This window comes from Manacus candei, unplaced genomic scaffold (genome assembly GCF_025592945.1).
Source record: "Manacus candei isolate 608988 ecotype Guabito, Panama unplaced genomic scaffold, ASM2559294v1 h1tg000078l, whole genome shotgun sequence".
NCBI classification, from domain to species: domain Eukaryota; kingdom Metazoa; phylum Chordata; class Aves; order Passeriformes; family Pipridae; genus Manacus; species Manacus candei.
The window spans coordinates 2,515,818-2,539,800 of record NW_026138126.1 but is presented as its reverse complement, the minus strand read 5'-3'; the positions used below and the strand labels follow the sequence as shown (position 1 = coordinate 2,539,800).

General features: G+C 57.7%; 2 protein-coding genes across 12 annotated transcripts in view; both read left to right on the top strand.

Annotated features, from left to right (window-relative positions):
- The window catches only part of PIP5K1C (phosphatidylinositol-4-phosphate 5-kinase type 1 gamma), a 47,334-nt gene extending 33,680 nt beyond the window's left edge, over nt 1-13,654 (top strand). For 2 of the 10 annotated variants that reach the window (XM_051810598.1, XM_051810592.1), the window contains 12 exons: nt 184-389; nt 1,576-1,659; nt 2,110-2,158; nt 3,125-3,209; nt 3,954-4,115; nt 4,276-4,317; nt 5,033-5,174; nt 5,466-5,498; nt 7,821-7,922; nt 8,190-8,322; nt 12,317-12,400; nt 13,243-13,654. In XM_051810598.1, coding sequence (XP_051666558.1) covers nt 184-389; nt 1,576-1,659; nt 2,110-2,158; nt 3,125-3,209; nt 3,954-4,115; nt 4,276-4,317; nt 5,033-5,174; nt 5,466-5,498; nt 7,821-7,922; nt 8,190-8,322; nt 12,317-12,400; nt 13,243-13,245 — 1,125 coding nt within the window. In that variant the 3' untranslated portion in view covers nt 13,246-13,654. Of the gene's footprint in view, nt 1-183; nt 390-1,575; nt 1,660-2,109; nt 2,159-3,124; nt 3,210-3,953; nt 4,116-4,275; nt 4,318-5,032; nt 5,175-5,465; nt 5,499-5,686; nt 5,822-7,820; nt 7,923-8,189; nt 8,323-8,469; nt 8,584-8,732; nt 10,108-12,316; nt 12,401-13,242 lie in introns of those variants that run through there. The other 8 variants (XM_051810589.1, XM_051810590.1, XM_051810591.1 and 5 more) reach the window with 8 other exon arrangements.
- Nucleotides 13,655-17,391: 3,737 nt separating this feature from the next.
- Nucleotides 17,392-22,739, top strand: CACTIN (cactin, spliceosome C complex subunit). Of its 2 annotated transcripts, none has more exons than XM_051810600.1 (10): nt 17,392-17,614; nt 17,897-18,425; nt 19,252-19,347; nt 19,752-19,897; nt 19,990-20,152; nt 20,256-20,373; nt 20,595-20,787; nt 21,096-21,218; nt 21,383-21,651; nt 22,066-22,739. In XM_051810600.1, the coding sequence occupies exons 1-10, from the start codon at nt 17,424-17,426 to the stop codon at nt 22,554-22,556; spliced, it is 2,319 nt and encodes a 772-aa protein (XP_051666560.1). In that variant the 5' UTR covers nt 17,392-17,423; the 3' UTR covers nt 22,557-22,739. The 2 variants fall into 2 exon arrangements, with proteins under 2 accessions (XP_051666560.1, XP_051666559.1); XM_051810599.1 differs by having other exon boundaries at nt 17,393-17,614; nt 21,359-21,651.
- Nucleotides 22,740-23,983: the final 1,244 nt, after the last annotated feature.

Genomic DNA, 23,983 nt, shown 5'->3' with positions numbered 1-23,983 from the left:
TGGCCAAACTCTGTGCAGTCAAGCCCAGAGGTGACTGTTGGCTCAGAAACTTTCAGGCTCTGGCAAAGGAGTTGGTGGTGGGAATGTGGACGGGCTGTTCCATGCTTTGGGATCTGTGCTGTATTTGAACTGCTGGTTTGATACAGTTTATTCTTTGTTCTTAAACTCAACACTAACCCATAGGTATTGGAAAGTTTTAAAATCATGGACTACAGCCTCCTGCTTGGGGTTCATAACATAGACCAGCAGGAGCGGGAGCAGCTGGCCGAGGGAGCCCACAGCACGTCGGATGAGAAGCGGCCCGTGGGGCAGAAGGCCCTGTACTCCACAGCCATGGAGTCCATCCAGGGAGGGGCTGCCCGGGGGGAGGCCATAGACACCGACGACACGTAGGTGACACCTCGGCTCACTCCTGCTGCTGGGAGGGGAGGAGGGGCAGGCTGGGGTGGGAAATCCCTCATGAGGCCCACAGGAACTGTTCCAAGGAGCAGCTCTCCTGGGGTTATGGTAGTGCTGCCGATGGGAAAGGGGGAAGCTGGGCTGGGAGATAGTTCTGTAAGGTTCTGGCTTCACAGCAGTTTCTCTGCCTAGGCCAGGCTGTAGGTTCTCAGCTTGTGTAACAGCCTCTAAACGTCCACCTGTGATTTGGGAGGAGACACAAGCTCAGTTCTAGCTCAGGGCCCAAATACTGGAGCCGAAGTAGGGATCAGCCTGTCCCCAGGAGCTTGGAGTTTGTTCTCCATCACTGCCATCTTTGGAATCCCAGGCAGTTCCCTGAGGCCATCCCAGTGGGGTCAGCAGACAGCAATGTAGCCAAGTGCTGCAGTCACTGCTGGAGCTGGGGGGATTGCCCCAAACCTGTCCTGTGCTGTGCCCCATCTGGGGCTCTGTGCCTGTATCCCTGACTCGGTGCTGTATTCCTGGCTCTATGCCTGTATCCCAGGCTCTGTGCCTGTATTCCTGGCTCTGTGGACCAGGCTTGCTAAGGAATGGTGGAGTTTGCTGTTTGTTGCTGTCTGAAACCAGCTGCTCTGGGTTTGAAGGAAGATCTGTCCTGGTGGAGCCAAGATAATACTGTGGCATTTCCAGTCTTTCATGTAGCATCATTACTTGCAGTGGCCTGCCTGGTGCCCATGTGCCTTGGCTGTGTGTTGGTGCTGGTGGTTGCTGCACCTTTGGCAGGATGATATTTGTGTGGATGGGACTGGAAATACCCTCGTCCTTAAGGGTTTGCTGCCCTAGTGGCAGACAGCTCTCACTGACCTGATAAATAACCTGATCCCCAGAATAAAGTAGCACAGAAAAAACTCCGTGGTGCTTTGTGGCCCAGGCAGGGCTGTGCCACATGACAGTGGTGACAGAGGTGTTTGGCCACGCAGGCAGTGACCCCAGGACACGCAGGGTCAGGCCGGGTCAGCTCCCGTGGCTGTGCACAAAGTGACCCCGCAGGTTTTGGGTTGTGTCTGACACCACACCAGAACCCCTTGTGGGGGTGCTGTGGCCCTTCCCCAGGGCTGGGGTGTTACAGGAGCTCTGGTTGAGGCTGTACCCACTGAGGTTCTGCTTTGCCTGCAGGATGGGAGGGATCCCAGCAGTGAACGGCAAAGGAGAGCGTCTCCTGCTGCACGTAGGAATCATAGATATCCTGCAGTCATACAGGTGGGTAACCTGGCAGGCATCTGTCCTTTCAGGGTGGTAACATCTCTTTCAATACTGAATGACAGCAGGGAGGTTTTCCTCTCCTGGAGTCAGTGAGGAGGAGTAGACAGGCTGCCCCAAGCTGTCCTTAGAACAGCTGGGGACACTCAACCATTTGTCCAGGATGACGAGTTGCTCTTAAAGAAGTTTCCCATCTCAGTATGGGAAGCATATCTCCAGGGGTGGAAGGCTATTGTCTGCACCTCTTCCAGCCCAGCTCCTCCTTCCCTGTAGTGTTCCCCAACAGTCCTGGCCTGACTCTGGAGGTGCTGGAGGAAAGCTCAGTCCTGGTGACAGAGGAATCGTTGGCAGCTCAGGGGTCTTCCCTGTTGGGGTATGAAAGGTGACAGTACAGAGTACACGCCTGAATCTGTCTCTTTCTTTTTCTCTCCACTTCTCCCCTGGAATTAGGTTCATCAAGAAACTAGAACACACCTGGAAGGCCCTTGTCCATGATGGGGTGAGTGCCTGTGCAGAGGCAGGAGCTGGCCAGGCCTCGGCAGGATTACCTGGTGCCATTACCTGGCTATTTATAGTGCCTGACCTGGCACAGCTACAGCTGATGAAAGGAGCAGTTCTTGCCTCTCATGCCTGCACAGCGGGGTGGGGCCACTTATTCCCAGTCAGGTTTCCTTGCTCACTCCACCTCCTCACATGCTGAGCTGTTGTGCTCCCAGCTTTCCTCCCCTGCTCCCATCTGTCACTCTCCTCCTCGCTGTGACACCAGGAGTGCACAGGTGTGTGTGTTCCTGGGGGTGTGGAGGAGCCCTGTGCTGTTCCTTTGGTGACAGGCTGTTTCCACTTCAACAAGCTCTCTGCCAATAAATCCCTTCCCATGTTTCCCTGCTGCCTCTCTCCTGCAGCAGCCAGGTGTGTTTTTCTGAAAGAACAGCCTTGGATGTGGAAACTTTTTTGGCATTGCATCTCCTGGCTTCCCTAAATAATGTGGCAAAGGAAACACGGAGATGCCAAGTCATGGGAGCACAGTCGAACATGAAAAGCAGAGAGAGCTTCTGTTTTACTCTTTTAAACAAAAATATTTCAAATGTACAGAGACCCTTGGCTGAATTTGGGTGTCTGTGTTGCACACAAAGGTATCCAGGTGTGCTTGGAATGGCAGCCAGCAAAGCCAGAAGAAATACCATGTGTACAATCAGGCCAATATTTTTTAAAAATCCAGGAAGTTTACAAAGGAATAAAATCACCAAAATCCATTATGAAATCACAGCAAGAATATAATCAAATGCAATCAGAGGCAACGCTTCAGGGTTATTTATAGCATTAATCAGAGCATTTCAGTTAAGCCTTTCCATTTTAGGGCTCTATCAGTGCTAAATGTTGGAATAAAAAGACTGCGTTGGTCGTTGCAGAAATTCTGCCTTGAGGGATCATTTCAAAATTAAACAATTGTTTCTTGCTGTTCTAGGACACGGTGTCAGTACACAGACCCAGCTTTTATGCAGAGAGATTCTTCAAATTCATGACCAACACGGTGTTCCGAAAGAATTCCTGTAAGTACCGAGTCCGGGAGCTGCTGTGAGGCTTTACCTTGGCCTTGCTGCTGCAGCCCTTGTGGGGAGTCTGGGCTGGAGCCTGAGCAGGGTTTTCCACTGTGATAGAGCTGAGAGAGCTGGGGGTGTTCAGCCCAGAGAAGAGAAGGCTCTGGGGAGACCTGAGAGCCCCTTCCAGGGCCTAAAGGAGGCTTAGAAAAAGGGAGGAGAGGGAAGTTTTTATAATAAACAGGCAAGGGGCAGTGGTTTCCCGCTGCCAGAGGGCAGGGTTAGATGGGGTATTGGGAAGAAATTCTTCCCAGGGAGGGTGGTGAGGCCCTGGCACAGGTTGCCCAGAGAAGCTGTGGCTGCCCTGTCTCTGGAAGTGTCCAAGGCCAGGTTGGAGGGGCTTGGAGATGGGTCTAGTGGAAGGTGTCCCTGCCCATGGCAGGGGGTGGGACTGGGTGGGCTTTAAGGTCTCTTCCAACCCAACCCATTCCATGATTCCATGATAGATAGCAAAGCTGGGAACTGCAGAGCCCTCAGGCTGTCACAGCTTGCCTTGGTCTGCTTGGGCTCTTCCCCAGGAGCTGTCCCTGTGCCTGACCCCGTGTGTGTGTGTCTGTGTGTGTGTCTGTGTGTGTGTCTGTGTGTGTGTCTGTGTGTGTGAGGGCAGACCCTCATCCTGTGAAGGGAAAGGTGCCTTTGGAGTGACAGCAGCTGTTTGGTGGTGGTTCCATCTTCTCCCTCCCTCCTCTCCCCCAGCTCTGAAGTCCTCCCCCTCGAAGAAAGGGCGCAGTGCCTTGCTGGCTGTGAGGGCGACCGGTCCCACCGCGGCGTTCTCGGCCAGCCAGCTCACCTCCGAGCAGGACGACACTCAGTACGACCTGAGGGCAGCCAGGAGCTACCCCACGCTGGATGATGAAGGTGATGGTCCCACTCGGGCTCCTGGCTCTGTGCTCACCCTCTCTTTCCCAGCAGTTCCTTAGGATCCTCCCCTGTTCTCCACAAGTCCCCCACTGTGCTCTGACCGCAGGGCTTTCCCTCATGGATAGCTCTTCATTGCATGTCTTGCTGTGCTTTGCAGGTGCTACACCTGACCAGGACAGGGGAGAAAGTAAGAGTGCAGGTACTTGATGCGACACCTCTGCATCAAAGGAGACCAAATCCCTTCCTTGTAGCACTGTGTGGGTGTGCAGTAAAAACAGTCGCTTGCATCACTGCTGCAGGGCAGCTGCTGCCAAGGGCACCACCAGCCATAGTCCAAAAGCCATCAGAAAGTTGCATTTTCCACCCTTTAAAAAAGAAAAAAAAAGTGGGAGGGAGATGACTGGGAACTGCAGGACTCCAATGGCAGTGTTTGGGCAGTTATAAGGGGCAACATCATGCCACTGAAAAACAGAGGAATGGCCTGGTTCTGTACTGCCTTTCTGTCACTTCCATCTTGACTGGATTTACAGCTGAGTGCTGGAGGATGGGTGTTGGATTGCTCCCTGTGCAAGGCATGGAGCACTCAGTTCATCTCTTAATTCACTTGGATATTCATCCTTGGTGATCCAAGCCTTTAATCCAGCTTTGGTCACCAGTGAGGTGTCTTTGTTGGCATTGTTTCCTGCTTCTCGTGCTGCAAGTGGTACTCTCTCCAGAGGATGCCTTGGGAGAGGCTGTTGAGTTCATGGACCAGTTAAACTTCCTGCCTGTCTGTGGTTTGAGTTCCCAGTCCCAGTGTGAGTGTGCAGGTTGATGGTGGAACAGCCTCACACAGGGCTGGTGTAGGTGAGGTGTTGGTGTCTGACCTACTCATCTCTTCTTCCTGCCTCTCTCCTGCCCTCACCCTGGGCCAGCAGGCAGGCCAGACCTGCTGCCCTGCACTCCTCCTTCCTTCGAAGAAGCTACCACAGCCTCCATAGCCACGACACTGTCGTCCACATCCCTCTCTGTTCCCGAGCGATCCCCTTCGGAGACCTCTGAGCAGCCCAGGTACAGGTGAGGACACTCATCCCCTGCTCCCCCTGGAGTCGAGTGGCTGCTGTTCCTCTCCATGCTCTGCATCCCGGCAGCCTGCCCTGTGCTCTGGAATGCTAATGACCGATTTTAATTAAATCTCTCCTGGGAGCAAGCAGACACAGCTTTGATGGGATTAATTATTGCTGGGAGAAGTGTCAGCTGTTAAGTAGAACATCTCCCTCATGGGGTGGGAAGGTAGATTTGGGGACAGTGCAGGATTTCTGGCTTAAATTGCTCCTCAAACTCTTCTCTTCTGCTTTCTTTCTGCAGGAGGCGCACACACTCCTCAGGGCAGGATGGCAGGTGAGAAAAGGGTCTCATCTCTTTTTGTCTCATCTTCTCTCTGCTGCACAGAGGCCTCACGTTTATTGCTGTGCAATGATCTCTTGGAGGGCTTAGTGGGAATTTTGGCATGGTCCTCTGCAGGATACTGAGCTGCTTCTGCAATCACATGATCCCCATTTCTTACACAGAATTTTCCTTACAAGCAGATCCCTGAGTGGTTTGCAATTACCACCATTATTTGATGGGAAGGGGAAACAACAGAGTTGTCCAGATTCACCCACCCAGCCAGCACGAGAGTCAAGAAAGGTCTTTTATGTCCCCTGTGAGTAAGCAAACCCCAATAGCAGGAACATCCCTCCTCTGAGCATCTGCCTGTGGTCTGGGCGAGGTGGGTGTGAGTTTGGGAAGGGGCATTGTGAGGCACTGAGCACCCTCAGTCCCCACAGAAATAGCTTCCATTGTTTTCAGAAACTGTGAGGTTTGAGGTACTTTCAGGGACTGTGAGGTTTTTCCCCTCCTGTGGTGGCTTAGAGCCAAGGGCAAGGGAGGACAGAAATCCTCTGCTGCAGAGGGATGTCTGATTTACAGGCTCATATTGTGGAATTACTGTGCATGGTTTTACACCAGTAAAAATGACCCCATTACCCGTGTCAGCAAGATCTGCACGAGGACCCTGCATGTGCTGCTGGCTCTGCCCTGGCTTTCCAGGACATTGTGTAGGTGTTGTAGGGTTTGAAATGACATCAGAGACTCGGTCTTGGGATGTGCCATAGCCAGAGGAGCTGCCAGACAGGCTGATGTCCTCTCTCCCTGCAGTCAGTGTTTGGTGCTTCAGAGGAAGGGAAGGATTTTAGAAGACAAGAGTTTGCACCATGTTACAGACATCTGCCCTTGTTCCTAGCTTTGAGTGGTTTGCTGAGTTTAGACCACATACACTGGGAAAAAATCCCTTTCTGTGGTATTTCCTAATGAAAATACCTCTGGATGCTGCTTGCTACTGAATCTTGGTAAATTCCTGCCCCTAGAGGGCAGGGACCTGTGACACACCTCACCTCCTGCAGAATCCCTTGTTGGAAATTGCTGAAAATTGGAGACTTAAACCCGGGCCCCAGTGGTGGGACCTGTGTGGCAAATGCAGGGACTTCACCCAAAATACTCACCAGTACCTCATGGAGGGAGGGAGCTGCTGTAGGGAGTGGCTGCTCATCCAGAAACAGGTCAGGTGAATCAGAGTGACTGTCCTGGGATTGTTCAAGGAGCTCAGTGTGTTGGTCAGAGTAGATCCATCTGTCACAGATTTGCCAGAACTCCACCCACCCCCCACAGCCGTGCTGGTTTTTGCCTGTTTTCTCCCTTTCTGGTGCTGGTGCCTCGTGTGCCCTTCCTGGGGATGCAGGGACCTGTGTAGAGCACTCTGGGATCCCTTGGTGAAAGCCAGTGCAAGCACAAAGTTATTAAAGCAAGAATTTACATTCCTGAGCCGAGATGGAAAAAAACTTATGCAATTTGCTCTAGAATGTGTCACACCTCTGGTTATTCTGGTCTGCTGTGGAATTCACTCTGGGTTTGAAGTCCAGCCCTGTGAGGAAGAGAGGAGTGAGTTCCCTGGCATGGAGCTGAACAGAAATGCTGCCCACAGGCTCTGGCTCCAGCCAGACCCAGCCCAGAGCAGGGCAGTGCTGTCAGTGAACCTGGAGCTCGGCCCTTCCCCAGCACTGTGCCCTCAGCTTGGCAGGCTCCTGCTCCTCCTTCCCATGGGGACAATGGAGCCAGCCCTGCTGGCACGAGAAATTACTTTAATAGCATGAGATATTAAAGTGAATACTGTCAGAAACAGCTCCAGTGTGCAGATAAATCTGATGTCAACCCTGGAGCAGCTTCGGTGTGCTGGAAGTCTTGGAAGAGGTCAGAGGCTCTGGCCTTGTGCCAGGCTAACTCTGGACACAAGTTTTCCCTGGAGGCCAGTTCTCTTTCCTCCCATGCTCCATCTGACACTGCCAGTCTTTCCTGCAGCACTGGCTGATTAACCCCTTCCCTCTTGTCCTCTTTTCCCACCTTGTTAGTCCTGAGCACAACATCTGCCAAGACTGACTCTTTTTCCCAGGGGTTTTGTTTATCCAAACCCTCAATCCTGGCAGGTCTGACTGCTCCCTCTGAGCTGGAGTCAGCTGCTCAGTCTGTGCCGGGAGCTCAGTGCCAGGGTGCCCCAGCTGTGTGCTGGGGCAGAGCTGCATGAGGGGCTGGGCTGGCTCAGGACTGATTCAGGCTGACCTAAAATTGAGGGCTGTGCATAACTCATGCCCAGCTGAGCCTCTGGGCCTGTCTCTCTTGGGTTTCCAGGTCACACGAGGAGGTGCGGGTCGAGGAGGAGCAGCAGATCAGTGTGGAGCTGGAGCCCAAGTGTGACGTTGAGATCGTGGCTCCTGAAGAAGAAGACAAAGAGTGAGTGTTTCGGAGTATTGGGCAGCTTTGCTGAGCCCACACTGTGGGGTTTGGGCTGTGGCAGCTTGTGCTGGAGGCTTTGCTGGGCTCCAGCTTTCCTGGAGAGATGGGTGCTCCCCCAGACACCTTGGTGGGGCTGGGTGTGGTTACCTCTGACCTCACCTTTCTGCATGTGGCAGTGTAGCGTCTTCAGCTGTTTAGTAAATCAGTCTTGGCTCACTCCTGCTGATTGCAGTGAATAAACTGTCCTTTCTTTCCCCCCTGCAGAGAGGCAGCTTCTTCAGCCTGTGCCATTGTCGCATCCACAGCCACCATAGAGGTGGAGACGGCCAGCCAGGCCTCGGAGCCAGCCAGCCAGGCCTCGGATGAAGATGACGTGCCAGTCACAGACATATACTTTGTAAGAGACCTTCTCCCCCTGCCCCTTGGGGTGTGATGGGAAGGGTTGGGCGAGGCTGCCAGTCTCGGTTCAGGGCAGTGAGTGCCCTGTGACATCTTGCTGTGGAGCACCTTGAGATCTCAGTGCCGGGTGGGTTTTTGAATGCAGGGAACTGGAGAACTCAAACCAGAGTCTAGTGAGGATCAAACAGGTAGCTGTGCTGCTCCACTTCCAAGCACAAGTGCTGAGGCGCCAACGTGTTTGCTCCTGGGACAAGCCAAGGTGATGTGGGTGCAACAGAGAGGTTTTTCCTTCCTCAGCCAGAGGTCCTGGCTGCTTTCCTGGCACAAACATGGCCTGGACCCATGGGGAAGTGGCTGCAGGGGGTGACCTCGGGCTCTGGTGATCTCCGGCTTTTCCTTTCCCTGCAGGCTGCATTGGGGGATGCAGTGGGAGTCTAGAGCTGAGCCAGGGAGTAAGTTGGTGGTTGGCAGCAGAGTGCCGTGGAGCCTGGCGCTGTCCCTCACTCCGCTCCCGCCATGGCTGAGCAACTTCTGCAGTCCAGAGAAGAGTTGTTACAGCAAAATGTACCTGTCCCATGGATTCCCAGAGCAGAGCTGAGCATCTGCCCCATGAGAGCTGAGCTCTCCCCTGTGCCTGCGCACTGGAACCCTCATTAAAAGAGGTGCCCAGCTCCCCCCTGCTCCGACTCGTTGCTGTTGGTTCTGTGGTGCTGGAGATGAGCTGAGCCCATGTGATGGGCTCCTTCAGGCTAAACTAAAAATGGCAACACTGGCCTTTCCCTGGGCTCGTGTGACTCTGCTGCAGAGCTGCTCACTCATTGCCAAGTCACTCTGAGGCTCGTGGGAGCTGTGGAAGGAATCAGCTCTGTTTTACAGCTTGTTTGGGTTTTGGTGCATGCTGTTCAGAGTGCAAACAGCTCCTCTAACACCGCTGCTCCCTCCTTGCCTGTGGATGGCAGCTGTGTGCAGGCAGATCCTGCCTGCTCCACTGGCAAGTGTCTTCTAGCGAGGGTCAGCTCCTCTTCTCCCTGTCCCTGGGCATATGAACTCCCTCACCTTGAGGGGCACCTCTCTATCCAGGAGAAAACTCTGCAGTGAGTGCTCATGGAGAGCGTGCCTGACTGCTCATCAGCATTTCATACTTCATCTGAGTTTTGCATTAAATGTGTATTGTGTGCTGTGGAGTGTTTGTCACTGCTGGGATGAAGGGAAAAGCTGATTTGGGTTCCCATGTGTGCTCTCCTTGGAAAACCACTTGAGCTGGAGCTCAGGTGAGGCTGCTCCGGAGTGCAGCAGGGTTGGACCGCAGCTGCTCCTGCAGGAGTGCTCTGGGTGGTGGGTGAAGGGATGCTGTGTGCAGAGGAGGGTTTGACAAGTCCCAGGGGACTGGGATCTGATCACTGGAAGTCTTCTTCTGAAAGGAGAGCACTTCATCCTCCTGTTCATCCCCAGGGAATAAAAGTGCAGAGTGTGGCAGGGCATGGGCGCTGCTCTTCCTGCACGGCTTTCCCACCCGCTGACCCGTTCAGGCCTGGAGTTGTCCAACCCCCTGTTTTTTTTGCTTTCTCTTTCATCCTCTCTTTCACATCATCCTTTTTTTTCCTCTGTTTCCTTTCTCACCTCACTTGCCCTGGGTCCACCCAGTTCACAGATGGGAGGTACTGGATTTACTCTCCCCGCCAGCGCAGACTCCGAACTACCTCGCGTTCCTCTGGGATTGTAAGTGAACACGCTGGCACAGCACATAGGGGAGCAGAGCTGCAGCTTTGAAACACTGGGGCCAGCACCCCATTTCCCTGGGCTGCTGGGGCTCTGGCTTGGGTGGGCATTAGGAACCAGCCCAGGAGAAATGGGGGAAGCATACTGAAATCCCACCAATGGATCTCCCTGTAAGATCTGGGAGAATCATGACCTCTGCTCTGCTTTTCTGCAGACTGGTGACACAGCTCCTGCCCTGGGTGTCACCCAGCCCTTGGGCAAACTGTCAAGTAAGGGTAGTGAGACCCTGGCACAGGTTGCCCAGAGCAGCTGTGGCTGCCCCATCCCTGCAAGTGTTCCCGGCCAGGTTGAACGGGACTTGGAGCAACCTGGGCTAGTGGAAGGTGTCCCTGCTCATGCCAGGGGGTGGAATGAGATGAGATTTAAGGTCCCTTCCAACCCAAACCAGTCTCTGATTCTAAGTACCAGACCTGGCCAGAGAGGCACCAGGGCCTTTGTAGGTGATGTCACGCTCAGCTCCCTCAGCCCAGGAAGAGGATTTTAAAGAGACCATTAAGATGTTTTGAACCTGCTAAAAATCCAGTTGCAAATTGAACCATTTTGGCTTGTGGGCAGCAGCTCATAAACCAAATGAGGCAGAAGCTGCTGCTGGTTTAGGGCTGGTTTCAGCTCTCCAGCCCGTCTCAGCATCATCAATGTGCTCCCTCCTCACTGCAGGTGCTCAGTGAGCAGGGAGGGTTTTCATTTCCTAAAGATGCAGGGAGGCATTTCGGGGCTGAATTCAGATTTCAGAGTGCTCTGGAGTTTAGTATTTCCCTTCTCAGGCTCTGGGAGAGCTGCAGGCTCCAGGCAGGGTGCATGGGGAAGCAGGGGCAGGAATGTGCTCCTGGCCGTGGCTGATGGCATGAGGAAGGTGCTGCACCTTTGTGGGCAAAGAAGCAACTCCTCCTGCAGCTCCTCCGGCCCCTGGGCTGGGTTTGGCTGCCCCGGCACCGGGAGGGTTAATGCCAAGCACCGGATGCTCCTTTATCTCCCGCAGCTCCCTGCATGCATCCCAGCTCCTAAAAGGCTCTGAAAGAGACTGGCTGGAGCACGTGGTTCAGTCAGGAGAGATGAAAAACAGGATGTGGGGCCGGCTTGATGTGGTGGGGAGCTTTCCTGTACCTCCGGCAGAGCCCAGTGAGAACCTCCAGGCAGAGGTTTCTTGTCCCTCCTTGCTCCCAGCAGTGTCTGCTCATGGAGCTGCAGTTACTGGAGGGTTCAGCATGCAGAAACCAGTGCTTCAAAGCTTCTCTGGCTTCTTGTAGTTCCTTGTCCCTCATAGGCTGTCACACTCGCCTCCTGGGCTGGGAAACCCCCCAGGCTTCTTCCGAGTATCCAGTCCTGTTTCTCTTCCTTTGCAAACACGAGGCTGGGTCAAAGTGGGCAGTTTCCTCTCTCTAGGAAGAAAAGAGCCTGTTTGCAATGGAAGCCTGGCCCCTCTGTAACCCCGAAAACAGACACCAGCCCTTGGATCTGTGCTGTGTCAGCAGCAGAGTGTGTCTTGTCACACCAATGCCCAGTGTTGTGATAACTGTCCCTCAGTGCACACCCCCTTCCCCTCATTCTTTCCAGGATCCAGTTGTGTTTTGCATTCTATGTTGTACTTGTTCCCATCACTCCACTGTCTCAAAGATCTCAGTGATAACTTTCCTTTCTGTGGCCACCATCTGCCATGGTCTCACCCCTGCTCCACTGCCTTCTCCAGAGAAGGAGGAAGGCACAGCAAACAAATCCAGTTTCCCTGTAAAAGCCTCCCTGGACACCAGTTTGTAGCATGCACAGGGCTCTGGAAATGGGAGGGTGAGAGCTGGGAGGAGAGAGCAGAAACCCAGAGCTCTGTCACTCCCTTAGGTAAGTCACTTCCTGAGTCCCTTGGTTTCTCTGGAGCTGGGGTGATGCCATGGCAGGGAGCTGAGGTTTCCCTGGCATCTCAAAAGCTCTAAAAGTCTGTCCTTGCGAGAGGGGAGGTTGTGCCACCCCTGCTGCAGCTGGTGCAGGATCCCATGTCCCAGCTGGCAGGGAGCAGGATGTGCTGAGGGTGAGGAAGTCTCCTCTGCCGAGAGCTGGCCCTGAGCTCAGTGCTCTCCCTCCAGGTGGACAGCTGTTCTTTTACTGTATTGTTTCCTACTCTTTTTATTTTCTCCTTTTATTTTTTCCTCTTCTCTCCTTTGCTCCCTGCTCTGCTGCTGCTCTCCCTGCATTCTCCCCGCCGTCTCTGGCCACTCTGGCAGCCGACAGACGAGAGGAGTTGGGTTTACTCCCCGCTCCACTATAGCGCTCAGCTCCACTCTGTCTCCGATGAGGAGAGCGATACAGTAAGTGTCCAACAACCCTGTGCCGGTGCCCGGTGGGTCGAGGTCGGAGCTTGTGCTCCCTCTGCAGGGTCAGCCTGGCCTCTGGCAGCGTGGGGCTTCTGCATGGCTGCAGCAGAGCCTGGCTGCCCCTCGGGCCAGCTTGGTGCTGGCAGAGCCCTGGCCTGCTCAGCGAGGGCTGTGGCTTGTTCCCAATCATTTGGTGCAGGGAAAGCTTTGGGGAGCTGAGGTTTTCCAGTCACGTTGTCGTTGCTGGAGGGTGTGGAACAGCCTCTCTTCCTTGTGCTGATTGTGCTGGGGAGCTGGTGGGGCACAGACCTGACTGACGTGGGGGAGTTAACTCTCTTGCCCCTCAGGACAAGAAGGACATGGAGGGGCTGGAGAGTGTCCAGGGAAGGGAACAGAGCTGGGAAGGGTCTGGAGCGCCAGGAGCAGCTGAGGGAGTGGGGTGGGGCTCAGCCTGGAGAAAAAGGGGTTCAGGAGGGACTTTCTTGCTTTCTCCAACTCCCTGACAGGAGGGTAGAGCCAGGTGGGGGTCGGGCTCTGCTCCCAGGGAACAAGCAACAGGACCAGAAGAAATAGCCTCAAGCTGCACCGAGGGAGGTTTAGGTTGGATATTAGAGAAAATTTCTTCAGGGAAGGGGTTGTCAAGCCCTGGCACTGGCTGCCCAGGGCAGTGGTGGAGTCACCATCCCTGAAGTGTTCAGTATGTGGATGTGGCACCTGGTGACACGGTGAACATCGTTGTGGTGCTGGGTTAACAATTGGACTTGATGACCTTGGAAGTCTTTTTCCACCGTAACAATTCCATGGTTCTGTGACTCTCCTCTCTCTGCCTCTTGCAGTAATCTCTATGCAGACACAGAAGTCCCAGAGAGCAGCGATTCCCTCTGCAGGTCGATGTGTTCCCTTTTCGTTGATGCAGCCGTTCCAGTGGGATGGGGAAGAGCTTGCTGGCACCAGTATTGCTGCACTGCAGGACCCCGGGCACTGCGTTTCAGGACGGAGCAAAACTATAACCGTGTATTTCTACTCACCCCAGACGTGGGCAGCAAAGAAACCACCCGCTCACCCGCAGCTCCCGGCAGAGAATTCCAGCTGGGTGTAGAGAATCCTGGGTAGTAACACAGTGTTTTCCAGACGTGCACTACCGTAGCTACCTATCCATGTGTGATACTGTGAACCTTTTTAATTTTTTAATCATGTATTTATTTCTTTTATCTTTGCACAGAGACAGCACAAATGTGCTTTTTTAAACATTTAGTTTACTGCACTTTTTTTTTTTTTTTCTCTCCATATATTTGTGCATCAGAAAGGAGCGCGAGACCTCACCGGAGAAGGGGTAGGAGCACGTTGCTGGGGAGGGCAGGGACAGGAGTGGCTTCATTTGAGGCAGCAGCGTGGTCTGACCAACTGAGGGAGTCAGGAGGTTTAAGGCTGTCCAGACTCTGCCACGGTTTTGCTGAGTGACCCAAGGCGAGTCACTTAAACCACTCTGTGCCTCGGTTTCCCCTGTGCTGATGGGTGTACAGTACCCACGTCGTTACAGCACTTAAACCCTGGGATGAAAGGTGCTATGAAAATGCAGTGTATTAAAGGCCATGGAATAGAATTACTCCCACGTTACCACAGTCCAAAGTAGCCATGCCAACTCACCTGGATCCAAACTCTCTAGTGACTTCTCCCGTCTGTGACACTGTGCGGGGGCAGCGCACGGTCCTGTCGACAGTGACGTGGACTCAGCTCTCCCTGGACGTCGTGGTGGGCTCTGCCTTCCCCCTGTGCTGCACTGCTGCATCACCCCTCCCTCTGTGCTTGGAGTCCACGCTTCATCCGACCGGCTCTGCCCGCTCCGGACCCGCGGGCACGGACAGACGGGAACTGGGCACCTCCCGGGCCTGGCCATGCTGGAGAGTGAGTTCCCTGCCCTGCCAGGCCCACGTGGGGCTCGTCTGGACCCTGATCCTCCTGGAGCCACTCAGCCCCCCACGTGCTCGTGCGTGTATCCTGGGGTCACCCGTCCCCTCCACCCCTCGGGGCAGGCAGGGAGCGCGGGCACATCCACACGCTGGAGGCAGAAGCGGGAGCCTGGCTCTGCCACGGAACTGTGCCAGCGCTGCTGTGCTCGTGGACTCTGTTGGACAGAAAGCTGTGTGACTGGGGTGTTGCCTGGGGTCACGTCTGCTGGTGGAAATCACTGCTGCGGGTGTCTGAGAGGGCTTGCTTTGCGGGGGCTGTAGGTGAGAGGGTTTGGTGTCACGGGGTGGTGTTCAGGCTCATCCATCAGCAGGACACACACCACAGCGTTGTCTGGAATCCAGCAATCCCATCCTCATCTCCCAGAGAGAAGACAGGAAGTCCTTTAGGCCAGAGGGAGCCAGGTCTTGTTCATGTGCTTTATGAACCTCGCTTGAGAAAGAGGGTCAAAATCTCTTTATTCCCATTACAATTTTCACTGTCCTTGGGATTCCTTGTAGAGGGGTGGGGAATTGGGACCCTGCTCTCGGTCCCCCAATCTGTGTTCACAGCAGCACTCGGGAGGGGTTAAGTGGGTCCCAGAAGGTAGCTGGGCTGGTGGGAAGCTCTTCCCTCTGCACTGTGCTGGACTTGGTGAGGATCTTCAGGAACTGATGTTTTCTTGCCTGGAATACGGGACCTGGACTTCCCTGCCCTGCCTGCGGATGCGGAAGGCTGTGGGTTGTGCTTCTCGGGAGCACAGCTGGGGGATCGTGCAAGCTGCTGCTGTTCCATGTATCCATGTATTTACCAAATAGTCTATCAAAAGTCTCTCAAGAAACTTTCCCCTTTCAGTTGCTGCTTGACAGCTCGTTCTCACAACTGCAGCTCCTGCCCCATCCCACCTGGGGGGCTCTGCAGGCTTTGGGGGGGGGCTCAGGGGTTGGTGGAGGGGATGTGGGAGCAGTTCAATACCTGCAGCCTCACCTGCCTCTGAGCTCAAGGCAAGAGGCTTCAAAAAGCTAAAAATTTAATCTCCTTTTACTCCAGCAGCATGTGTAGAGTGGCCAGAGGGAGCAGCTGCTGCTGCTGGTGGGTGCTGTGCTGGAGGTTGGGGCTCGGGGGGGGGAATTGGGGTGGGCTCAGGATGTCTGACCCAGGCCCCCCTGGGATCACCTCAGTCAGGGGCCAGAGGGTGTGGCCTCGTCAGGACTTTCCAGCCAGCTGAAATCAAGCATCTTGGTGCAGATGGTGTGAGCATCATTGATGGGGGTTTTACTCCTTCCCCTCATTTTGGGGCTCTCCAAAGCTGCTTGGTCTCTGTGCCAGGAGTGTCCCAGCCCCAACTTCCTTGAGTGTCCCAGAGAATGAGCTTTGTGAGCTGGAGCTGTGCTCTGTCCCAAGAGAGGGGGTGAACCCAGAGCTCCTGCAGCACATTCATTCCAAGCATTGTCTTTCCTTTTTAAAACAATCCCTGTGCAGTTCCATAATGCCAGACCCTTTGGAGCGAGCAGGTCTGGACAGGGAGGGTTGGTCTTGTGAGAGGGCAGGCAAAGGCTTAGAGCAGCTTTGTCACTGTGGGGGGACAAGGAGGAACCTTCCTTTAGGGAGATGCTGATCTGAAACACAAACTGCCCCTGTCCAGGCTGGCACAGCCCCTGCTCTGTGTCACCTGTCCAGCAGGTCAGTGCTGGGGAACTGCTCAGCCTCTGCTTTCCCTGGAGACTGGAAGGACCTTGTATTTTAAAGCTTGGTCTCAGCCCCTCTCACTGCTGCAGGAGCAACAGGAACTCTGGGGCACATCACAGGCACTGTCAGTGCTGCCTGGGCAGGAACAGGCCCACAGGGAAGAGCATCAGTCCTTTTTGGGGAAGAGAATCCACACTCATCCTTGGTCTGAATGTTCCTCCAGCTGCACTTTGGCTTGTCCTGCACTTGAGTTGCCTGTTCTGTGTCGAGGCTCTCTCTGGTGACCTGCAGGTGCTGTCCCTGCTCTCCTTCATTAAAGGAGGCACCAAGGTCTTGTACCCCGAGATGTGAGCCCCACAGAGCAGTCCCTTCCCACGCAGGCCTGTGGCCTCTGTGCCACCGCTCTCCTCCATCCCCATCGGGCTCTGTGGGACACGCCCTGACCTTTGCCTGGGGCTGAGGCTGCAGATGATTTCTCCCTGCCAGGTTCGGGGCTGGCAGGAGAAAATGGGCACCTGTGTCTCTGGGTTTGCCGTCAGGCTCCCCGTGAAGGCTCTGGGGCAGAGCCAGGAGCTGGTACAGAGACCCTGAACACCCGCAGAGGGGCCCCACCCTGGGCTGCCGCTGCCCCTCCTCGGCCGCATCAGTGGAGCCGCCCTCGGGGGTGTTCAGCGGAGGCAGAGCCCAGGGCAGGCACGGGCGTTCGCAGGGCTCCGGCCCCGCGTCAGGCACAGCCCCGCGCTCCCCTTCTCATTCCCAGCCGCTGCTCCAGCGCTTCCTGGACGGACGAGGACAAAGCCAGGGCGGAGGCGTTCTGGTCACGTCTGAGTTTTCTTTCTGCCCCTGTCCCCACGTGTGTCCCGTGACTCCCTGTTCCCACGTGTTTCCCTGGGGATGTCCCGTGGGATGTCCCTGTTCCATCCATGTCTGTCCCGGTGGCTGTCCCTGTCCCCCTGGATGTCGCACGGGATGTCCCTGTCCCCACGCGTGTCCGTGTGACGATGCCTGGCGGCGGTGCCGGTGTCGGGAGCGCTGTCCCGTCTCCGCTCCGGGGACTCGAGGCCTGGCCGCGCTTTTTCTTCTCTCGGTTGTTTTGAGGGTGTTTCCCCTCCCTCTCCGCGGACCCGTTTCTCCAGACACCTGTACCGCGGTGTGATAAAGCGCCCTGCAGCCCGGGCCGCGCTCTCCGCCTCCCGCTTTGGGGCAAAAGCGGCCGGAATTGGGGCAGGCGGGACAGGCCCCGCCCCCCCGCGCGGGGCTGCCCCTCCGCCCGCCTGTCCGCGCCGGGGCCGCGGGCGGGCGGGGCGGGCGCAGGCGCGCTCGGGGCAGCCCCGCCAGTGAGGCCCCGCGAGGCCCTGGGGCGGAGCCGCCGCCGCCGCCGATGGGCTCCGGGACGCGCAGCCCCGGCCGGGAGCGGGACCGGGATCGGGACAGGGAACGGGATCGGGACCGGGATCGGGACAGGGAACGGGATCGGGACAGGGATCGGGAGCGCTCCGGGAGCCGCGGGAGGCGTCGCCGGAGCAGGAGCCGCAGCCGAAGCCGAGGGCGCCGCCGGGAGCCGAGCTCAGGGTGAGCGGGGACCGGGCCCGGAGCGGCCGCGCCGCGTCTGGAGGGGAGTGAGACCGGGACCGGGAGCGGGGGGAGCCGGGGCCCGGGAGGCCCGAAGCGGCCTCGGTGCCGCCGGGCTCGGGCAGGGCCGGGCAGCGGGACCGGGGCCGGTGGGTCCCCAGCGCCGCCCGTGACGCCGGCCCGGGGCGGGTCCGGTATCGCGCGCTGTGCCGGCGCTGCCGCTGCCCCGTGCCAGGCCTGGCAGTACCCTCCTTCCCCTGACACCCGGCTGTGCCGCTGCAGCTCCGACTCCGGCGGCGAGAGGCAGAAATGGAAGAAGAAGAAAAGCAGCAGCAGCCGGGACCGGGACCGGGACCGGGACCGGGACCGGGACCGGCCCCATAAGGAGCGGAGGAAGCAGCGCTCGCGGTCCCGGGGCCGTTCGTCCAGCTCCAGCCCCGAGCGCCGCCGAGGACGGGAGCGGAGCCGAGAGCGGAGCCGGGAGCGCCGCAGGAGGAGGGATGGATCCAAGTCCTCCGTGTCCTCCGTCAGCTCCCCGTCCCCGTCCCGGCCCCGCGGCCGCGAGGAGCCGGGACAGACCCTGAGCCTGCAGGAGCGGCTGCGGCTCCGGGAGGAGAAGAAGAAACAGGCGGCGCTGCTGAAGGCGCTGGAGACGCCCGAGGAGAAGCGGGCGAGGAGGTTGGCCAAGAAGGAGGCCAAGGAGAGGAAGAAGCGGGAGAAGATGGGCTGGGGGGAGGAGTACATGGGATACACCAACACCGACAACCCCTTCGGGGACAACAACCTGCTGGGCACCTTCATCTGGAGCAAGGTGAGCTCTGCCCTGTCCCTGTCACTGAGTGAGGGCAGAGGGAGTGGGGGGTCAGAGGGAACTGTGGCTGAGGTGGGATCTGTAGCCAAGGAGTTGGGCTGAGGAGGTGGGGCAGGAGTAGGAGTAGGAGCTGCAGGCTGAGTGCTGGGCATTTACTGGAGCAGGGACACGGAGATGGTAACAGGGATGGAGCACTTCTTCTGTGAGGAATGACTGAGACTTGGGGGTGTTCAGCCTGGAGAAGGGAAGGCTCTGGGGAGACCTTGGAGCCCCTTCCAGTGCCTAAAGGGGCTCCAGGAGACCTGGAGAGGGACTTGGGACAAGGGCCTGGAGGAATAGGACAAGAGGGAATGGCTTCCCAGTGCCAGAGGGCAGAGTTAGGTGGGATATTGGGAAGGAATTCTTCCCTGTGAGGGTGGTGAGACCCTGGCACAGATTTCCCAGCACAGCTGTGGCTGCCCTGTCTCTGGAAGTGTCCAAGGCCAGGTTGGACGGGGCTTGGAACAACCTGAGATAGCAGAAAGTGTCCCTGCCCATGGCAGGGGGTGGAACAAGATGAACTTTAAGGTCCCTTCCAACCCAAACCATCCATGATTCTATGAAACAGCTGTGCTGGCACTCTACTTGCCAGGCTGGGTGGGCTCCTGGGCTGAGCCTGGGTTTGCTGAGGGGCTTCAGGAACAGGATTTGAGGGATTTGGGGACCTTTGATAGGATCAGAGCTCACAGGAGCAGCAGAAGCAGGTGGATGCGGTGGCATTTACTGGCCAGTGAGGTGCTGTGGAGGTCCTTGGGTTTCACAGCTTCCCTTGGCCACTCTGTTTCAGGCACTGGAAAAGAAAGGGATCAGCCACCTGGATGAGAAGGACCTGAAGGAGAGGAACAAGCGAATCCAGGAGGACAATCGTCTGGAGCTGCAGAAGGTGGGGTAGGATGTCCCTCCATCCCTCTGTCTGGTGGACAGCCCTGGAGACAACCCAGTTCTCCTCATTACTCACCAGGAAGCCCCTTTGTTCTCTTCCCTGGGGGTGTCCATAGGCTGTAGGATTTGGAGGGGGGTGCACAGCACCCAGGCTATTCCAGCCTGAGAAATCTCTTGCCTTGGGGGTGAGCCCAGCTCAGGAGGTGCTGAGGAGGACAGTGCCAGGTCACTTCACTGGGGTACTCTGTGGTCCCTCACAGGGCTGGCAGTGAGCCCCAGGCAGCCTGGTCCCGCTGGCTCTGGGCTCTCCAGGAGCTGAGGCAGCCCCGGGACAGGCCATGCCCTCAGAGGTGCCCGTGTGGTGCCCCATCCACAGCGGCCTCACAGCCCCCTCTCCCCGGGCAGGTGAAGCAGCTGCGCCTGGAGCGGGAGCGGGAAAAGGCCATGCGGGAGCAGGAGCTGGAGATGCTGCAGCGGGAGAAGGAGGCAGAGCACTTCAAAACCTGGGAGGAGCAGGAGGACAACTTCCACCTGCAGCAGGCCAAGCTGCGGTAGGTGTGCGGCTGCTCGGGGCCGGGCCTGGCAGGGAGCAGAGGGTGGCACTGCTCAGTGTCACTCACTCTGTCCCTCTCCCCTCTCCCAGGTCTAAGATCCGGATTCGGGATGGGAGGGCGAAACCCATCGACCTTCTGGCCAAGTACATCAGTGCCGAGGACGACGACCTGGCCGTGGAGATGCACGAGCCCTACACCTTCCTGAACGGCCTCACCGTGTCCGACATGGAGGACCTGGTGGAGGACATCCAGGTGCCAGCCCTGCTGCTCCTCTGCCAGGGCTTCCTCCCCAGCTCTGCCTCCCTGCCCAGATGTGGGGCAGGTGCCTGATGTCTGGCTTGTCTCCTGCCTGCAGGTTTACATGGAGCTGGAGCAAGGGAAGAACGTGGACTTCTGGAGGGACATGACCATCATCACGGAGGATGAGATAGCCAAGCTCCGCAAGCTGGAGGCCTCTGGGAAAGGGGGCCCAGGTGAGCAGTGTGGGTGTCAGGGGCAGTGTGAGTGGGGGGTGACACAGGGTGTAGGGTCTGTGGCACGTGCTTGGGCTCGGAGGGGCTCTCTGGGATCTGCTGGAGGAAGGCTGTGGGTCTGGCAGCTGTCCCTGGCTGAGATCCAGCATCCTGCTGTCAGGAGGGCCAGGATGAGGGTCAGTGAGTGGCCACAGACTGACCAGCTGCCCTCACCTGTCCAGGGGAGCGCCGGGACGGCGTCAATGCCTCCGTGAGCTCGGATGTGCAGTCGGTGTTCAAGGGCAAGACGTACAACCAGCTGCAGGCACTGTACCAGGGCATCGAGAGCAAGATCCGAGCAGGAGGGCCCAACCTGGACATCGGCTACTGGGAGAGCCTCCTGCAGCAGCTGAAGGCTTACATGGCTCGGGCCAGGTGAGGGCAGGGGCTGGGGGCAGCACAGACCCCACCATAGGCAGACCTGGGCAGGTACAAACCCAGTTGTTGGTGGGGAGTTATACCTTTTCTAAGATAAGCTGGTTCCCAGGAGGGGAGCAGGGCTGGACACCTTCTCTGGTGATGATGTTCACAGTGAGGTCTCCAAGAGGGAACCGAACTGGGGGCTATTCAGCCCAAAAGCATCCAAGCCCAGCAGGTTCCTGCCTGCTGTGATGGGTGTCACAGCTCTGGGGGCATCAGGGGGTTCTGCTGGGTGGGACCCGATGGCTCCTCTCCTCTCACAGGCTGCGGGAGCGGCACCAGGACGTGCTGCGGCAGAAGCTCTACAAGCTGAAGCAGGAGCAGGGTGTGGAGAGTGAACCGCTCTTCCCCATCATCAAGAGGGAGCCAGCCTCCCCCAGTGACAGGTGAGCAGCCCTTTCCTTGGAGCACAGCCCTCCAGGCCTCTCCTGTGGGACACCCTGCATAGAAAGGCAGCCTTGTGCTCCCACCCTTCCCCAGGCAGGGCTCAGGTGAGCTGAGAATGAGGGTACCATCCCCGTCCCAGTTCTCTCTTCTCCCTTCCGTGCAGGCTGGATCCCGAGGAGAGCCTTGAGGCACAGCCAGGGCCCTCCTCGGAGCCGGAGGCGGAGCAGGACACGGAGGCCAAGGGCGAGGCGGAAGGGGAGGCCGTGCTGATGGAGGAGGATCTGATCCAGCAGAGCCTGGACGATTACGATGCGGGCAAGTACAGCCCCCGCCTGCTGGGCCCCAACGAGCTGCCCTTCGACGCCCACGTGCTGGAGGCCGAGGAGGACACGCACCGGCTGCTGCTCCTGCGCCAGCAGCTCCAGGTGACAGGTGAGCCCCAGGGAAACCTGCCCGGTGTGGAGGGTGTGCAGGGCTGGAGGGGACACTGCCCTCAGGAAAGGGTGAGCTGGATCTGGAGATGGCACCCAGAGCTGGCCTGGCGGAGGGGTTCCCCCCAGAGCAAAGAGTGCTGTGGGCTGGGCAGGAGCAAGGGGATGGGGCTCAGGCTGCTGGTGTTCCCTGTGGGGACCTGCCTTAGTGCCACCAGGGCATTTGGGTGCAGACGGGTGGGAGGAGTGTTTTGGGTGAGTTTTCCAGCACAACTCAGTCCGGTACCCTCTGGGAGTCCCCAGTGCATCCCCGTTTCCAGCTCTGCATCCCTTGCCCTTGCTCTGCTCCCTCCTGCCGTGTGCCCAGTGTCCCACAGCACTGCAGGATCCCACCTTCGCCTCTCCTCCCCCACAGGTGATGCCTCGGAGAGCACCGACGACATCTTCTTCCGCAAGGCCAAGGAGGGCATGGGCGCGGACGAGGCCCAGTTCAGCGTGGAGATGCCGCTCACGGGCAAGGCCTATCTCTGGGCCGACAAGTACCGGCCGCGCAAGCCCCGCTTCTTCAACCGCGTCCACACGGGCTTCGAGTGGAACAAGTACAACCAGACCCACTACGACTTCGACAACCCGCCCCCCAAGATCGTGCAGGGCTACAAGTTCAACATCTTCTACCCCGACCTCATCGACAAGCGCTCGACGCCCGAGTACTTCCTGGAGGCCTGCCAGGACAACAAGGACTTCGCCATCCTGCGCTTCCACGCGGGGCCGCCCTACGAGGACATCGCCTTCAAGATCGTCAACCGGGAGTGGGAGTATTCCCACCGCCACGGCTTCCGCTGCCAGTTCGCCAACGGCATCTTCCAGCTCTGGTTCCACTTCAAGCGTTACCGTTACCGCCGGTGAGGGGCTGCTGAGCACCCCCCGGACTCCTGCCAGGGGTCTCGTCCCCTGGCACAGACACTGTCCCCTGGGTGTCCCCAGGGCCTGGCCCAGCACAGGGCATATTCCTGCAGCTTTTCCCTGTCCTTGCCTTTATGCTGAGGGACCCTGAGACTTTGTTATAAATAAAATAGGGGTTGTTTTAGCTGTGGGATCCTGAGCATGGGTACCACCACTGCTTCTGCATGCCAGCACCAACCAGTACCATACTGGGCCGGCACTGGGAACTCTCCTAGGGGCTGGGTAGTGTTTGAGGTGGGGGTGTCCTCAGCCCTGTGTCGCTGGGGTCTGTTGCTCCCTCCCCACATGCTGTCAGCCCTGTGTGCTCCCCTTGCCCGCTCCAGCCCCTTCCCAGCCCCACAACTCCCCTTACCAGTGTCAGACCAGTCCAGCTGATGGTCCCCAGCTGGAGCTGCAGGGCCCTTGGCTTCACCAGCACAGCACTGCCCCATGTCCTGCTCCACAGACCTCCCGGGGCCCTCCCCCTGGCCTCATCCCTGGCACGTCCTCCCCTGGGATTTGACTTCCCCAGCCTGGGAATGCCGCCACATCCCTCAGCCCTGGCTGTGGCATGGGAAGCTTCAGTGGCTGCCAGGCGCCTGCTCCAGCAGGGCGGAGGAGAGGGTGCTGGCTGGGATATCTCCTTACAGGGGAAAATCCGGATTCCATGGCCTGCAGTCCCTCCCACATCGTGCCTGTGAGGCTCTCACTGCCGTAGGCAAGAGGCAGCTGCACTCCCCAGACCCCCATCGCTGAGCTGGGGGTCCCTGAGGGCCCCAAGTGATGTTCAGCCAGGTTTTGGGCATCTTGAGGGGCGTTTCAGGGCTGAGCTGGGACTCGCTGGTGTTGGTCCCTCCAGGTGCTGGCCATGGGGCACAGCCACGAGAGTCTGGGATGGCCCCATCCCCAGGATCACCTAAACAGTGTTGGTGTGTGAGTAATGCCCAGGGACACAGGAAACCTGCATCCTGGCAATGAACTGTCACAGGGAGGCTGTTTCCTCCCTGCATCCACTGCCCCCAGTACAGCCCCATGGCACAGGGACTTGGGGGGCTGCCCCAATCCCCCAGCACTGGGGCAGAGCCAACCCTGCTGTGTAGGGGCCTCCAGGCCTCAGTGGCTGCCCCAGAGCTCAGGAGGGTCACCCTGTCCTGCTCTCTGCTGGCAGGATCCAGCCCTGCAGACACCGTGGGAGCTGGTGCTCAGGAGGCTCCCACGCCTGCCCCGGCTGCCCACGCGTGTGGGGCTCAGCCTGGGGGTGGGGAGCACCCCAACTGCCTTGGCCCTGCACGTGGGTGCCCCCTCCCCATCCTGTGGGATGTCCCCGGGGCCGGCAGCTGCACCGGACGCATCCCCTGCCCTCTCCTTCCTGTGAGTTATTTCCAGCCGCT